Source organism: Ochlerotatus camptorhynchus, unplaced genomic scaffold, assembly GCF_037179485.1.
Source record: "Ochlerotatus camptorhynchus isolate MF236.1 unplaced genomic scaffold, CSIRO-AGI_Acam_v1.1 ptg000142l, whole genome shotgun sequence".
In the NCBI taxonomy this organism is placed as follows: Eukaryota; Metazoa; Arthropoda; class Insecta; order Diptera; family Culicidae; genus Ochlerotatus; species Ochlerotatus camptorhynchus.
The window spans coordinates 868,795-886,390 of NW_027040632.1; the positions used below are offsets into that span (position 1 = coordinate 868,795).

Below are 17,596 nucleotides of genomic sequence, written 5' to 3' on the forward strand. Positions count from 1 at the left end.
CACGGTACTACACTTGCAATCAGTGGACATCACGATAAGTTGAACTATTAGTTCTTTCGAATTCATGACTTAGTTCGCATAACGTGATCGAATTTTCATGAATTTAATCTCAAATCCGTGAACTTAGTTCACGCCTGTTCAGCTTGACTAGCGATTTCGTAAAGCTAAGCAAAATATAAAATAAAATCATGATTTAGTAATACCACGAAGCCATAATTGTGATTTTCGTATCTGCAATCGTGAACTTGGATTACAGCTGTCATTTTCAGGTTGTTGTCAGACGAATCACTAGTGAGTGCTCGGATTCGTCGAGTGTAGTGCATTGCTTATTGGTGCATTCAGCTGAGCCATATCGTCAGAATGATGGTGAAGTTCATCAAGTTGGCTGAAATCCTCGAAGGAAAGGGTGAACCAACGAACGTCCTGTTCCAAAGCGATAAAGCGGTAACAGTTGTGGAGAAAACTTTGAAGATTGACCCAGAAGTGGTGGGCATGTTTTCCGCTAGTTCGGACTATAGAAATAGCATGATGAGCAAGCACCGATGCGGTTAGCATCGGTGGGGATGTGATCAGTGCTTGTTGCTTGTTATGATGATGATGAAGGTGGTGGTAGCTGCATTCATAGTGACGGACGATCCGTTGAATTAAAAGTGTGTCCACTCCAATTGCTGGACCAGGGCTGGTAGCGATCAGTGCTGTCAAAATTAGTAATTAAATCTGAGAATAACTCAAGGAGATCTTCAAAGAAATTTGAAACCTAATTCCATGAAAGATTGCCAAACAAATTAAGGGGATAAATCTAAGGAATTTGTGAGGAAAAATGAAAATTAATTTTAAGGAGGCTTTCAATGTGAGTAGAATTTAAGGGAAGGAGTGAGATTAAAAAAGAAATCTGAAATGAATTCAATAATTCTGAGAATCTTTCCATAGGATTTCTTACTGACGAGAATTGGCAATTCATAAGAAAATTAAAAGAAAATTTGATGCGGATGATAGTTGCGATAAGTACTATAACTATATTCTTATGAATAATGGAATTGGGTTGTTAGCGGAATGCTTAAATAAAACAGCAAAAAAGGGTTATCTTCCATTTAATTCCACTCAAATAATTTTGGTATCCATGACAGATACGTATTTCGACTACACTGTGCAGTCTTCATCAGTATCATTCCCACTAAAAACTAACCCCCTTAAATACTCATCCCCTAGGATCATAGATATAAAAATGAAACTACCATGTGTAGAATCGGAACCTACCTAATTAATAATAACCATAGGTTTTTGTAAAGTAAAGGAGAAAAATCTATTCAAATCTAATAAGGAAGCATTCCGCTAATAACCCAATTTCATTACTTAATTATGATGGCTACCAAGCCTTTGGGATTTTTTTTCCTTATTAAAGATTTGAATAGATTTTTCTCCTTTACTTTACTAAAACCTTTGGTTTGGTTTTATCGTATCTGCCATGGATACCAAAATTATTTGAGTGGAATTAAATGGAAGATGACCCTTTTTTGCTGTTTTATATATTCGTATTTTTTTTTAGAATTCAGACAAGCATTCCAAGTGAATTTATGAAATAATTCCATGAGATTTTCAGGAGAATACGAGCGAATGATGAGCGAATTTTCATGCGAAATCTCCGTTGAATATGTAATGGACTATTCTGAGGTCTTCAGAACAACTTGAAAGTTCCCAATATATTCCTGAAGTTAATGAAACTGCCTTGAAGTTCTTTTGTAGTTTGAGAAACTAATACTTCTCTTCAATGTTTTTTACTTCTCTAAACTTTTTCGGACTTCCTAAAGTGTCCACAATTTTCCTAACTATCATGAATCTTCTCTAAAGTTTTAACAATTCACTGAATTTCTCTAAACTATTCTTTCTTGAAGTTTTTTTTTAGCTTTTTAGCGAGATCAACATCTGTCTTGAAGTTCTCGAAACTTCTCCAAAGTATTTGCAGTTCTCATGAAGCTTGTTGTACTACCCTGAATTTAATTGAACTTAATTCTAAAAATGTTTAAGCTTCCGTGAACTTATCAGAAAACCTTAATAATTTTCTTAACGTCTCTAAAGTTCTCTGAAAATTTGGGAACATCTTGAAGTTTTCCGCTAATTTAATCAAACTAATGGAACTGAACTCCCCTGAAATTCCGCTTGTTTTTGGAGCTTTACTTTACTTATTTGAAATCCTCCCGAAATGTCCATATAAATTCCTGAAGTTCTCGGATCTTCCTGTAAGTACCATAGACTTTTATGAAGTTCTCGAAATGTTTCTGAAGATTTCGAAGTTATTCTGAAATTTTAGGAACTTCTTTAAGCTCCCGTAACGACATAATTAATATAGTTCTATGATTTTCACTGAAGTTAGCAAGATTTGTCGATTTTCGAAACTAATTCATAGCTTCTTCAATAGTCTAGAATTTCCGGATGTTTTCGAAACTGCCTAACATATTTCTCAATTTTCTTAAAATTCTGAAGATGACCCCGAATATCTTAGTAGTTTTGTTCATAGAACCCACAATTTTACTGGAATTGATTGAATTGCTTCTGAACGTTCACGGAACTTTGCCTTAAATCACTAATTTTTCCTGGAAAGTTCAACCCTGAAGTTTTATATGCATGTGTGTGTGTGTGTGTGTGTGTGTGTGTGTGTGTGTTTGTTTGTGTGTGTGTGTGTGTGTGTGTACAATCCATTTCCCACTGGCCGGCGTGCTTTTATGGAAGAAAATTGTTTGCACCTATTTTTAATTTTAATTTAAAACGATCTCATTAACTTTCGCTGTTTCTCCACTCTTCTGTCCAATTGTTGTGTCTATTTGTGAGCTCGTCTGCATCACTGCTAGTTCCTGAAAGTATCCCGTGTCATTTCTGATGTGATCCACAATATATTGACGTCCACATTTTTAGTATGATGGTCTTGAGTTCCTAGTTGCGTCTTAAAACCATAACACGAGCATCACTCTATTGTCGTATCGCATGTGCTCCATTTTGCAGCTGTTCTTTCACTTTTACTTTGTCGACTCCATGGTACACTCAAAAAATTCTACACGTCATCATCATGTGTCTCACACTTAATTTTGCGCTTATTGTGAAACACATCCATTTCATGTGTGAATCTTATGCTATGAATCATGCCTGAACACTATGGATTTGAATTGTGACACACTTGGATTATATGTGCCTCATATGGTGATATCAATAGCTTTGCACATCATAGTTTAATATTCTACAATATTCTACTTTATCGACTTCTACTTTTCCGACCCTAAAAATGAATCGACAAATATATAAACTGCCAGAGGCCAAGAGCGACATATCTTTTAATGGGTCTGATTTGGGATTCGATCATGGACTGTTGGGGTGTGCTGCTGCCGGAGTCTTCGTTCGATCCCTCTGTGCCACGGTTGTTCTCATATATATGAGGCGGGTTGATAGGATAAAGTTACAACTCTTGTTTTCGATGTTTACCTTTCTGAGCAAGCAATTCACATCGCATTGAAATGCAAAACACTTTAAATCCATCTGTTTTGAACAGTAGTTACCGGTAGTGTGATTCAATGTGCAATACACATGAATAGATAGTGAAAGATTTTCAACATTTCAAAGTTTGAAATACTAGAAATTAACGTGTATAACACTTTGAACCAAGGTGAAATACACTTAAAGTATATGTGATTGTGCATTTAAAAAATCAAGTGTTTAAACACTTCGATCAAACGTGTGGAATTTTTTGAGTGTACCGGAAGAGATATAGATATAGGGTTTTTGATCTAATTTCCGTCCTACTAAGGACATCCCGCACTTTACCACGCTTTTGGAAAGGGTTTGAACAAAACATGGAATGTTTTCATCAAAGATAACTTCTAAATTTATCCACCTTTCCATACGTACCGTTGGATTTGATAAAGAGTCAAACAATGTTGATATATTATAAAAATCTAACACTGCTTCTTGCTTCTAAATTCGTCATACGCGTTTCAATTCCGTCCAAACGCATTGAAACGCCATTAGATTTTCTTCGTCCTACGGATAAACGGAGAAAAAGGGGATGCGATAGGGGCGCTTCTTTTGTTTTGAGAACAATGAGCGTAAATATGCATACAATGCGCTCTAATAGGATTTATGTTGTAGCTAATGAACTAACGCATCGGAACAAACGTATTATTGTTTTGTGCATTGTGAAATCATTGATATTATTGATGATTTCTGCTCGATAGAACGGAAATGGGCGATTACGACGAAGTAGCGCTCTTCCCTATACATTATTAGCAATGATGTAAAATAACCACTACGAGATGGCCGTTCAGAATGGTTCAACGGATGTGAAATGATGGAACATTTAAATTTAACACGATTTAAAGTATTTCAATGCAACATTACATTTGTTCACTGACAATTAATACATTTTTCAATATGTTATCTTAACTTATTTCTGGAAGAATTTACTTGTGTTTTATACCATTAGTATCAATGTTCCTCGAATCTTCAAGTAATCTTCGCAAGCGCCACATTTCGTTCAGGCTCTTTGGAACTACATGTGATGAAATATGAAACGCATCTTTTAAAGTGAATTGCACATAACAATGTTCATCACTTACTCACACATGAAATCTGCCTCGACCAACCTGGCAGAACGCGCCCTAACCCTCACTGAAACAAAGAACAGGGCCAGCACTGAAGTTTTCTATGTTTACCTTAATTTCTCTAAATTTATCAAATGTTCCGGTAAATTTTCTGATATATATTCATCATTCCCTGAATGTTCTCAAGTTTTCAGACCAATCATAGAATTCTCGAATTATCCCATAATTCCAAGAAACTCCTTGTTAGTCGCTGCAAATTTCCTTAAGTTCATGTTCATTTTTGTGATGTTATCTGATCGTCTTGGAAGTACTCAGAACTGCACTGAACATAACGAAACAATCTAAAAATATCTACATTTCTTAGAAGTTCTCTGGAATTTCTTGAAAATGCTTTAAAAAGGAGACTTTTAAGTGACTTGCTTGAAAAAAGTGACTCGCTACCAGTCCCTGAGCTGGACAGATGCCTGCTGCCAATTTGGGATATGGGTGAAACCTCCATTGTTCGATTGTTCCAGTCAAGTCTTCCTTTGCTTTCAGTTTGCTTCCACTTTCCACTTTCATCCAATCAAACATTGAAAATTATTTTATTGTTGACGTTTTACAGTCCGTGAGAAAAATGTTCCCGTTTTCGAGGACAAGTTCATTAAGCACAACTCATGAACTTTAATAACATTTACAGAACAAGATCATCGTTTTCAGAACGGAGGTCACATTTCTATGACTTTTGTTGCTTTTGCTAGTGCACGGTGCAACGTAGCGTGTTACGTTTATTTTGCGGAACAATGTTCACGAGTCCATTATTTTTATTCATGGTGTACTTTCGTAAACGAAAAATCATGACTTGAAGTTGACGGATTTCTTTCCGTGGTGAAACTTGTCTGTCCTAGAAACAAATAATGTTCAAGCTAGCTGCACATTCAAACCGCCTTCTCTCTGATGCGCTGCAGACCAACTAAAACGAAGCCAAATGGAAGGGGTTTATCTGAATCCAGACCAGCTTGATTTAGCTGTTGTAGCCGCATTAATTTCAAGATAAAATCTTCTAGCTCACATTTCACCGCATTCATGCTGCGGACGCCCTAAAAAATGAAACTTTCTGCTCGGTTGAAGGAGGGGTGTTTTACCCAATCAAGCCGAACACTCAAACACATCGAAATCTCGCTTATCATTGCCTTCCAATATACTTCGCGTTCGAGGTTGAACGGTTTTGATGGAATTTCCTCTTTCGCACCAAACCAGAACCCTGCACAGTGCCGACGACAGCGAGCTCACGTCTTGTTCATCTTGTCGGAAATAATGGCTCTTCTAGGTGCCATGGTCATCCTTCCGTTCGTCCTGCTACTCGTCCTTGGAGCGGCAGCATTTTCGAGTGGAGCTGCCAATCATCGCCGTCCGGTTCGTTCGCCGCCGACGACGACTACGACCTGCCGATACGGCGACGCCCGGGACCACTACTTTCAACAACCCTTCCCGTACGGTTCCAATCCGGAAGTAGACGCCTACGACCTGGTCGACGATGATTCGCCCTTTCCTGCGGACAAATGTCGTCGTGAGTATAATATGTTCTGTTCAAAAACCATCATCAATCTGTCACTCCGTCTGTTACACCCTCCACAGTGGCCAAGGAGATGGAGAAAGAGATCCAATATTTGCGCAGGCTGATGGACAAGTGCGAGCGATGCGTTTCGTCCGAGGAGGAAATGTCGACTCAACTCCGCGGGCCCAACAGGAAAAGTGTGAATTGCGAGGACGGTGGCTCGTCGTGGTGTCTCAGTGGGTAAGGTTTCTACGACTGTCGCTATTTTTTTTCGATTCGAGATTTTTGTGGAGGGCTGCCAATCGGTGACCCAAATCAATCGTAACACGTGCAGCTGGTAAGGAAAAAGGTTTCTCGAATCAATACCTTACTTCGAAAAGGTGGGATGGGTGCGTAAAAGTGTGCTGAAATGTTGAGTGGTTTCGAGGAATTTCCCGAGGACGACTATATTTTTCGCATGAAACCTTGTCTGATTTGTTTGTACCTTGAAAGACAGAAAGGTGATTGGTAATTAATCTCTTCAAAATTGTATAACCATTTATCATTGATAGATGGCGATGTGCAAGGATTTAAGAACACGATTGGCGGAAACCTTTTGCTAGGAGCTTAATTCAGTTGCACTTCAAACTTCGTACAAAGTAGATCTCCAGATATGGGCTCGATAAAGTACGAAATCGTAAAAAAAATTGTGTAACAAAGGCTTCCTTGAAGGTTGATACGTTGTAGATAGATCAATTCAAAATAGTGGATCTTAGAATTTCGTAACAATTCATCATTTTACCATGCTTCTGTGTTATTTTCTCTTCAGATGTCACTGCTGTTCTTGATGGTGACATCTATCGGAAATTACGCTTACACTTAGTTCCGTTAATTGTTAACAGAGGGCAGTATGGTCAAAACATGTTTGATACCTCTAAAGACTGTACTCGAAAAAAATGCAACAGACAAAAATGATCACCAAAAATTCATTTTAAGTCGGATATTTTTCAAACTCTCAGAGAATAAATAAACACACATTCACCCCTATTCTGTATTTCGTTTCGAACGAAATTCTCATACAAAAATATATATTTTTTGTATGAGAATTTCGTTCGAAACGAAATACAGAATAGGGGTGATTAGCTATGTTTTGGCAAACTTGGTTTATTCAACCTGGCTAAATGCCCGCACCTTGAACTTAACGCTACTCACCCATCAAATCCTGTGCAACACTTGCGCCATCTTTCTTACACACTTTCATCCACTCTTTCGTCAAAGCCTTGCCGTTTTTGAAGACCTTCCCTGTTTTCCGGAGCTTGCCCTTTATAATCGCCCTGAATTTTTCTATTGGGCGAAGTTCTGGCGAGTTTGGCGGATTTGCCTCCTTCGGCACAAAAACAACATCGTTGGCTTCGTACCACTCCATCACTGGTTTCGCGTAATGGCACGATGCCAGATCCGGCCAAAACAAAGTGTCACATTCTTGGGACCGGAGGAAGGACAGCAGGCGCTTCTGGAGGCATTCTTCTTTATATATTTGTCCGTTGACGGTGCCGGTCATTATGTACGGCTTGCTTAATTTGCCGCACCCATAGATCACCTGCCACACTTCGTACTTCTTGGCAAATTTTTCGACCTTCTTCTTCCGGAACTTCTCCGGAAAATTTAGGAGGTACTTGTCGACGAAAAACTCCAGGCCGGGGATCTGCTTGGCGTATGTTATAATGTACGTTTCGTCGTCCATGACGATGCATTTCGGCTGCACCAATCACTCGCGGTACAGCTTCCTGACGCGGGATTTGGTCACCGTATTCTGTTTATCGGTTCGGTTAGGCGCCTGACATGAAGTCCGGCCCGCTTCATTGTCTACTGGACGTTCCAGACGGAAGAATTGACCTTCTTGGTCACGTCCCGAATCAAAATGTTCGGATTGCGCTTGAAGTAATCCCTCACCTTCCTTGCGTTCACGGGGTCGGCCGTCTTCGCATTTCTTCCACTGCCAGCTCGCCGCTGGGTCGTCTGGATCTCCTAGAAAGATTTTACCACACGGGACACGGTCGAATTGTTGATTCCAAACTGTTTCGCGATCTACCTGTGGGACTGGCCTGGATTTTCCACGACCGCTCCCATAATTTTTTGTCGAAGCACTTCCGCTTGGAAGCCATCTCGATAACCACTTGACGACAGATTGTGACGAGATTTTGCACATGTAAACATTACACTCTAAACTACTTTTACTCAAAACTTCATAAATTTATACCTATGAAATAAAATGTTATAGGGGAAATGACGGCTTCGGCATGACATACTATTTTCGGCAACCCAAATTGAAACACTATTTTCATTGGACTTTCTTACGAAAACACTTCGCTGAATGCATGCAAACGATTCTTTATGCTTTCAGCTTCAATTTAACTATATTTTTACCACTGAGAAAAAGCAATCTAGCAGGGTTTTCTTGAAATGAAACACACGCACTACAAATTGTAGCTGATTTTGAGTTGCCGATAATAGAACAGCAGATTTACATGCAGTTCAAATGGAACGGTTGCCGAAGAAAAACTGGTTGCCGACAATACTCGCTCTCACTAGAGAAGATTGGAGCTTTGTAAAAGCGTTTCAAAACAGTTTTTGACAATTCTTTCGACTGAAATTGTTAGAGCAGCTGGCAGCAAAAGATTGTAAACAAACCAATACTGCATGTGTGCGTTCCTCAGAGAAAAAGGCTATAGAAAGAAGGTCGCTACTTAGGTTGCCGAGAATACGTAAATTCCCCTACGCAAAAGAAAGTGTTGCATTTTTTTCGAGTAAAATCTTCATAAATGGGTCATTCCGCGCCAAGTGACCAGGAAAAAATACAAAAGTGTTATTTTACCACTTCCTGTTTGGATCAAATATGGAGGAGATGTTGATTTTGGTCTAACTTTTATAGATCCAAATTGTTGTGCCAATCGAAGCACCCCTCGGTCCAGGGAAGCATTTTCTATTTTTCGTGATTTTCAAGAAAGCACTACTTTCTTTTATCAGTTTCTTCGGAACAAATAAAGCTACCATTAAAATTTTAGAGTGTTTTTATGAGAACATTAGATAAGAAATCAAAATATGAATTTATTGTTTGTGTACAGTGTTGCCAAATATTTTATATTTGTGTTTAAAAACTTAAAACGGAACTTCCTTAAAATAAGTATGCAGTTAAGATTCCTATAGTATGGATTCCTTTAGTACTGTTGCCGCTGGATTCGTATAGTACGGTCGATCCGGCATTAACGAATACACGTACCATATGGGATTTGAGCTAATTGGGACCAAACATTGATTGTATGCCAATTTGAAGAGATAACTTCCTGATGTATTTGAAGAAGTTTTTAGGCCACCTTTCAGCATGAGTCAGTTTCCAGTAGGACACATGTCTGGTCCTGTAGAACATCCGTAAAGGTGGTCAATTCATGAAACTGATCTCAGTTTTTTTTTTTAAACAGACATCTAATCAGAATGAATTTGGAGATGTGACCAAAACATTGACGCTGGGACCACGGGATGGTCCACCGATCCGAAACAACCGTAAAAGTGGTCAATTAATGAAACTGATCCTAGAACTCCGTTGTTTTTACGAAACCACTAGACGTATTATCAGAATGAATTCGGAGTTATAATCATAATATGGACTTTGGGAACTACGAGGTGGTTCACTGGAAAATCTGGAACATCCGTAAAAGTGGTCAATTCAGAGTTCCCTAATTTTTTTTTCGAAACCGTTTAAAAACGTCTTATCAGAACTAATTCAGAGTTATAACCGAAATATAAACGCACGGTACAACAAGATGGTACTCCAAACAATCCGTAACATCCGTAAAAGTGGTCATTTCATGAAACTGATCCTAGAGCTCCGTGGTATTTTCGAAACCTCTCGTAGACGGCTTATCAGAATGACTTTGAAGTTGTGATCAGAATATGGATGCTGGGGACCACGTAATGGTTCACCGAAAGATCCGGAGCATCCGTAAAAGTCAAGGTCACTCCGCACACCAATTCTGGGTCATATTTTTTGTCAGTGTGCCGCAGATGTGCCGGTCATACCCATCCCGGCAATCCGTTATTTGACACCTTGAATGTTTTGGTTTTAAGTCGCAAGGATAAATCGGATTGAGGAGGACGCGGGAAGTGGCGGGTGTGCAAAATGTTGGTGTTTTGTGTTCATAGGCTAATAAAAGTACAGTGTTTTATAATGCCCTCAAAGGAAGACCAGAAACCTAGCCTTTGGTGATGATGAATATGACTTCTATAGTTTGTTTTGTGTGAGTTGCAGCATTATTTGAATTAAGTGTTTCTAATGGGGTCTGGTTAACTGCTTCTTTCTCTTGAGTCCACTGTAGAACCTACATGTCGTATTTAGATCTATAAGTGAACCGAGAAGTGAACTGCTGGTCTAAGTTCCTCTGGTTTATTTAATTAGAGGATGTTCCTGAATAGTCAAACAGCACGTAATGTTGTGAACAACTCTATTGACAGTTATCCTGCAGTGGTCCCATTTTATTTACAACAATCCAATGCCCACGAGATTGTGCCAAAGGTGTGCCGATGGATGTGCCCAAGCTGTGCTGAATCTAATTTCGGCACAATGTGCTGAGTGACTTACACATTGGAAAAAGCAATAAATTCATGAAACCGTCGTTTTTTTTTTCGAAAACGCTCATAGACGTCTTAACAGAATGAATTCGGAGTAGTGACCGGAATATGGACTCTAAGGACTACGGCATGATTCACTGGACGATCCGGAACATCCGTAAAAGTGGTCAATTCATGAAACTGATCCTAGAAATCCACGATTTTCCCAAACCCTCCCGTAGAAGTCTTTTTAGAATGAATTCGGAGTTGTGGCCAGAATATGGATGCTGGAGACCACGGTATAGTACACTGAAAAATCCGGAACATCCGTTAAAGTGGCCAATTAATGAAACTGGTCCTAGAGCTTCGCGATTTTCTCGAAACCATTCATAGACGTCTTAAAATAATGAATTCGTATTTGTGGCCGGATTATGGACTCTGGGGACTACTACTGGATGGTCCATAGGAAGATTCGAAACATCCGTAAAAGTGGTCATTTCATGGAACTGATCCTATAATTTCGCGGTTTTTTAGAAACCACTCATAGCCGTCTTATCAGAATGAATTAGGAGTGGTGACCATAAAATGGACGCTGGGGATCACAGGATAGTTCATTAACACTCCGAATACGGCGGACAAAAAACTTTACGCCGACTACGAAGCCTCCGAAAAGCTTGTAACAAAAATGTTGGTACCTCTAGAATTCCTAGGGTCTGTAGATTTTGATCGTAAGCAGATTGAAAATAGGGTTGTCTACTTTTTTTTAAAGTCAAAAGGGTTGTTACGCGTTTTTTGAAGGTGTGTTTATAAGTTTTGCAATTGACTTAAGCCCAATAATTTAGAATAATGGGTACAAAGGTTCATAATTTATCATGGTTCCTATATGCGGATCCTAGAGACAATGAAACGGTACTCAAAAGACCAAGAACATCCGTAAAAGTGGTCAATCCACAAACCTGTTCCTAGAGCTCCGAAAACATTAGGAACTGTGAAATAAGACAGAAATTGGGATCGTGCCATGGGACATGGACCTGGAAGGCCATGGGATCGTCCTCCGGGAGATCCGGAACATCCATGAAACTGATACTAGAGCTCCGCAGTTTTTGAAAAACATTAGGAACTGAGATGGAAAAATTAATTTGAAGTCGTGACATAAACATAGACACGGAAGATCCGGAATATCCGTGAAAGTGGTCAATCTATGGAACTGGTCCTAGAGCTCCGCGGTTTTTCCAAAATACTTGGAACTGTCATATATAAATTAATGGGGGTTGTAACATAAAGGCCATGGAACCGTCCTCCGGAAGATCTGGAACATCCTTAAAAATGGTCAATCCACGAAACTGATCCTAGAGTTTAACGTTTTTTTCTAAACCATTTAGAACTGTGATATAAGAATGGTGACATAAAAATGGACCTGGATGACCATGGGACTGTCGTTTGTAAGATCTGGACCATCTCGAAAATGGTCAATCCATAAAACTGATCCAAGAGTTCCACGGTGGAACTGTTATATATGAAAGAATGATGCACTTCATGATGCCAATCCGGGTCCATGTTTATTTTTTTTTTTTTCCTTTGGTTTGTTTTCCGTCGATCTTGTTTTCCGTGCTGAGCACCAATGCTACCGACGCCAGGAAGGCAGCTCCCACACCTGGACCCTACCTATCGACCCATCAACTCATGAACCGGGGACCAACGGCTTTACTTCCCATCCGAAGGAAGGCGTGATCAGAGATGTTATGCCTCAGGACATCTCGGCGGCGCCGACTGGGATTGAACCCAGGCCTGCTGGGGTGAGAGGTAATCACGCTTACCACTACACCACCGGCGCCGCTACTGGGTCCATGTTTATGTCACCACCCTCAAATTATTTCTTATATCACGTTCCACGTGTTTTCGCAAAACCTGCAGAGCTCTAGGATCAGTTTCATGGATGAACCACTTTTGAGTATGTCTCGGATCTTCCGGAGGATGGTCCTATGACCAATCGGATCTATATTTATGTCATGACCTCAATTTTTTCTTATACAAACTGCGGAGCTCAACTCTACGATCAGTTTCATGGATGGACCACTTTTACGGATGTTTCGGATTTTGCGAAGGACGACCCCATGGCCATCCGGAACTATGTTTATGTCACGACCCCAATTTCTTTCTAATATCACAGTTCTGTAGTTTTACGGATGTTCCGGAGGACTGTTTAGTTGTCTACAGGATCCATATATAGGAACCATGACTCTAAATCTAAATTATAGATCTTAAGCTACTTGCATGCATGAAGCATGATTGACTGCCCACGGTTGCTGTTCTGTTATTACCAGATCAGCTTCAATTACACAGAGAACCAACAGATGATGTTTGGGACTAACATTCATCCTCAATGTGCAAGAACTGGTGATCTAATATTTAGCAATACCAGCGCCGGCCGTGTCCGAATGCAGATCAACTAGGGAATAAGAAGGAATGTGTTGACGTGGTACTCGCTGTGAAGAAAACCGAGAAATCCTCTGCACTTCCACGAGAAATCACTGGGATGTTGGATGGGGGAAAGGTTCCACACGCACACGCAGGGATCGTTTTTGGTAGAGCGATTATAATACACTAACACACACACACACACACGCGCGCGCACTCATCAAATTTCTATTTTTAGATCAAGACCCACACTGTGGTAAGTGATGCGATCGGTGTTAAAGAAGAATTTGTTTTCATTAAAATCTAGTGGGTATAGAGAATAAGGCAAAGTGAAAAATTGCAAGGAAGGGGACGGGCCTGGGATTGAACTCCCGACCTTCTGCTCAGTAAGCAGAAACGGTAACCACTGAGCTACCGAGCCTGGTCTATAGATCTTAAGCTACTTGTAAAACCCATTAACACAGCTTTAAAAAAAACGTGTAACGACTCTTTTCGCTTTATAAAAAGTAGACGACCCTATTTTCAATCTTTTGACAATCAAAATAATCTACAGACCCTAGGAATTCTAGAGGTACCACAATTTTAAAAATTCATCCAGGATGGCCACATAATTTTTATTTTGAAATTCCCGGTTTTTTTTCGGTTAAAACATTAATATTTTCCCGGTTTGCCTCAAACAAAATAAAATGAAAATAACTAAGCAAGTTTTCGATTTTCATCCACAAAAACAGAAAACCAAACTCATAGCTGAATCCAGATGAAGATACAAAAATAATAGGAAAATATGTTTATGTTCCATACAAAATGGTCGAATTAGTTTATATTTAAAAAGAAACCTTAATATTACACCTTACTTTCTCAGCTCTTTTAGTTTAACGTCCAAAGCAGCAGCCTCTTTCTCTGCGTCTGCCAAAAGTTTAGCCTTTTTCATTTCCAGCTCTTTTATTGCTTTGTCCGCTTCCCTCTTTCGGCTAGCTTCTTTATCGCTTGCAATCCCCTCAGCTCGCTTTGCATCCAAAAATTCCTGGTACCGACCTCGGGCGTTTCGACAGTACTGAATAAGCTGCTTGTCCACTTGAATGTTGGTCACACCACCAGCCGCTAAAATCCCATCATGTACAGTGCGTTGTGCTACCAGGCTTTCCTCGGATTGATTTACCACCAGGCACTCCTTGTTGACGGAAAATCCGCGCTCCTGGGCTGCATTTCCGTGAGATATTATCAATATCTTCTTGACAAACGATGCCAAATTCGGAAGCTGTTTTCCAGAATCAGCAATTGCCTTCAACCAGAAATGATCGACCCGTGTCTCCTGTCTGCGATATCCTGAAGCAATTAACTTGAAGAAGGCCATCGTGCAAATTTGCGAATATTCATCCTTTACCTTGTCCGCAACAGCTCCAGCCAAATGATCTTTCTCCACCATATGTTCCAAACAAAACTCAAGTCGTTTCTTGGCTACATCTGGGGAGTTTGAAATGACAGATGGACTTAAACAAGAAATATACTTTGTTAGAGCATATCGAAGTGGCGAACGATCGAGGAGTTTCGTCAAAAATGCAACATAATAGTTTTTGCAGTCGTTGCGAAACACCAAGAGTTGTTGTTCAGACATTTTTTCACGGATTCCTTCCGCTTTGATAGCCGCTTTTACAGCAAATCCCACGTCTACTTCAGCTGATGTAAGAAGGTAGTCCTGATTTAAGTCAATCTCCGTTAGCGCTTTAGGTTTCTTTTTAAGGCGGTCTGGCTTCACCACTCTCTGCATCGCATTTTGAACTAGGCTTGTTAGTTCATCGTACAAAAAGGGAGCAAGTGGTGCATCACCCTGAAATTCTTTCAAAAATGGTTCCACATTTGCCGCTGCAGCTACAAAAAAGCTCAATTTAGGTCCAAAGAGCTGATCCGATACCGCTTGGAACACCACTTAAAACGCGTTGGAGCTGTAAACCGCCTTAAAGCTTCTCCTAAAATCGGGATGACTTTCTTTTCGTTTTGACTCTTGTTGAAATTTTACTGCCTTCACATATGTTCGCAGATGAGGAAGCAAATCTAGAGCTCGTTCTGCTACTCGCTGGTTTTCCACCCACCTGACTCCGCAAAATTTGAGCGGCAATATGGTGCTACCAGTAACTGCTATAAAGTCAGCACGTCTTAGGGGAACATCTTTTAGCAGGTAGTACAACGACATCAGAAACTGATCGATCTTCCAGTCCGTTTTCTGCATACCGCTCTTGAACGAATTATGCACTACATGAAGACCGCAACTGCCAATGCTGAGTAGACTGAAGGAACTGCTCTCACGCATCTCTTGCAATTCGGAGGACAGATCGTTAAGGAGTCGCCAGTTCACGTTGGGTCCATCCATAGACACCTGAATAATTTTTTTCAACAGTCCGGGATATGCTTCGAAACACTTCTTGATCCCACTCATCAAGTCAATCGCTCGTGTCGATGATAGGAAAGCTGAGCCTACATATCTTGTCTGTACTTCCTGCTTGTCTTCATCCCAAAAATGAATGCTTACATCAAGTTGCTGCCGTTGTGCAATTTTGTTCAGTGTTTCGTCGAATCCAAGGACGACCTCGGAGCAACTTTCAACTTTGGTCAGTAAGATCTTCTTGAAGTAAGGTTCCAGACCGTGTTGAATGAAATAACCATCTTTGGTGCGGCTCATCTCCATCAAGGGCCACAGTTTCAAGTGCCCATAAAATTTCAGCGGACGTCACCGAATTGTTTAAAAAATACTTTTTCATGACAGCCTGATTGGCGCCTACTGCCACTTCAGATGATGTTGAAGCATTTGTCTGAATTGGATCGACCAAGGTAGTTGTACTCACCTTGGGATCGACAGTCAAACTTGAAGTTGAAGATATGATTTTATCATTTGTTGAACGATCTGAAATTTGAGATAGAAGATCAGTATTCAATTCATAGAATTCTTGTATTAAAGTCTCAGCACATGATGAACTTGATTCGATAGCAACGAAAACAATAATCGAAGCTTCGTTGCAAGTTTCAGTGCATTGTGGTATGATCAAGCGTGTTATTTCGGAGCTTACCATTCGTTCCAAATAAGCTGCTGATCGGCAAATTTGAGCGACGTGCTGCAGCCTGATGCTGATGGCCTTTGCTTTTTTCATGACTCCCAAAGGCCACCCTTCCCATCGTATCAATTTTGAATGATTTATTGCACCAGGTGCATCGAGCAGCAGTCGGTACTTTGGGATCCGGCGCGCTCCATGGATAATCCTTCTCATACCTCGTCGAATATTTTGTAGTCATGGTTATTTGCTCCAACTTTCTCAAATTTAACTACTCTTATTTGATAGTTTTACACTTATAAACACAGATGGAAAACGCGTCTCACTTTTTTCAATGCAAATGCGGTTTTGAACAGGCCAATGCTCGCGAAATGAATGAAAAAAACACGAAGCTTTTTCATTGACGAAGGTTGATAGCTCGTCGTCGGGTCGGTACGTTTCAGAACATACCAATACATGCGAAAAGCCGAACGTGAGGTGAACGAAAAAGCTTTTAAAAGAGAATGTCGAACGAACCCGATCGTCCAACTTTGCTGAATCTTTTTCAGACGCTTGATCGCCGTCGAAAAAGAAAACTTTAAGCCGCTTAATGTCGTTCGTTCACAATTATGGTGGGTTATCGGAAGAACTACTGTTTCAACATTGATTAAAAGTTTAACTCATCACTCTACCCAAACGCACAAAACAAATAAAAGATCAAGCGCACTCGAGTTTATCCCACCGGGTAACAAATGGGAATAAAGAACAATTTTAATAAATGTTCAAGAATATTGTTTAACTGAAATGAACTTACATGATAGGATATGCAATGATGCGGATTCATACACTATGAATTCGAACTGCTTTGCATTCCTTGGCAACACTGGCCACATGTATAAATCGGAATTAACTCTCATGCTGTAGAAATGTCGTACCAATTGATTTACCTTGTTCAGCAGAACAGCTCAATTGCCAATTCCATTCGAAGCACATGTCATCATTAAACAAATTTGCTTCGTTCGTTCACAGCCCGTCTCCCTGCGAAGATACACCCTTCGGCTCGATCTGTGAGCTCTGCCAAATTGGATATGATAAAAATGGATCAACCTGTGTTCGGAGAGCAGCCAGCTGCAAATGAAATGCCTTCCGGCCCCCAGAGTACATCCTTCAGAATCCAAGCTATTTGGCTTATTATTATTATTATATATATAGTACATACAAGAACTGACAACCTAAAGCAAGGCACGCAAATAAATGTTTAATAATGTCCTGTTCCGAGTTTCATCACAACCCATCACCAAGGGCTTCAATCACATCACTCCCCACGAACTTATGAGCCTGAAAGTCCCACACACGTGGCCGGAGAAAAGAGCTTTTGCATGTGGGATATTATGTTATCACGAACTGCAGGTAGATGAGTGTATTTGTATGAAAATCCGGACTTAAAC

At 40.1% G+C, this 17,596-nt stretch overlaps 2 protein-coding genes across 2 annotated transcripts in view; one reads left to right on the top strand and one right to left on the bottom strand.

Annotated features, from left to right (window-relative positions):
* Positions 1 to 17,596, bottom strand: part of LOC135700800 (uncharacterized) — a 296,750-nt gene that overhangs the window by 187,530 nt on the left and 91,624 nt on the right. The gene's annotated exons all lie outside the window — the stretch shown is intronic.
* On the top strand, positions 5,829 to 17,384 carry LOC135700817 (uncharacterized). Its single transcript, XM_065221475.1, has 3 exons — positions 5,829 to 6,135; positions 6,204 to 6,363; positions 17,178 to 17,384. Exons 1-3 carry the CDS (start codon positions 5,883 to 5,885, stop codon positions 17,284 to 17,286), a joined length of 522 nt encoding a protein of 173 aa, XP_065077547.1. The 5' UTR covers positions 5,829 to 5,882; the 3' UTR covers positions 17,287 to 17,384.

Coding starts and splice junctions, on each gene's coding strand:
- LOC135700817 (XM_065221475.1), top strand. CDS start 5,883: ATGGCTCTTCTAGGTGCCATGGTCATCCTTCCGTTCGTCCTGCTACTC. Junction 6,136..6,203: donor TCCTGCGGACAAATGTCGTC/GTGAGTATAATA, acceptor CACCCTCCACAG/TGGCCAAGGAGATGGAGAAA. Junction 6,364..17,177: donor TCGTCGTGGTGTCTCAGTGG/GTAAGGTTTCTA, acceptor GTTCGTTCACAG/CCCGTCTCCCTGCGAAGATA.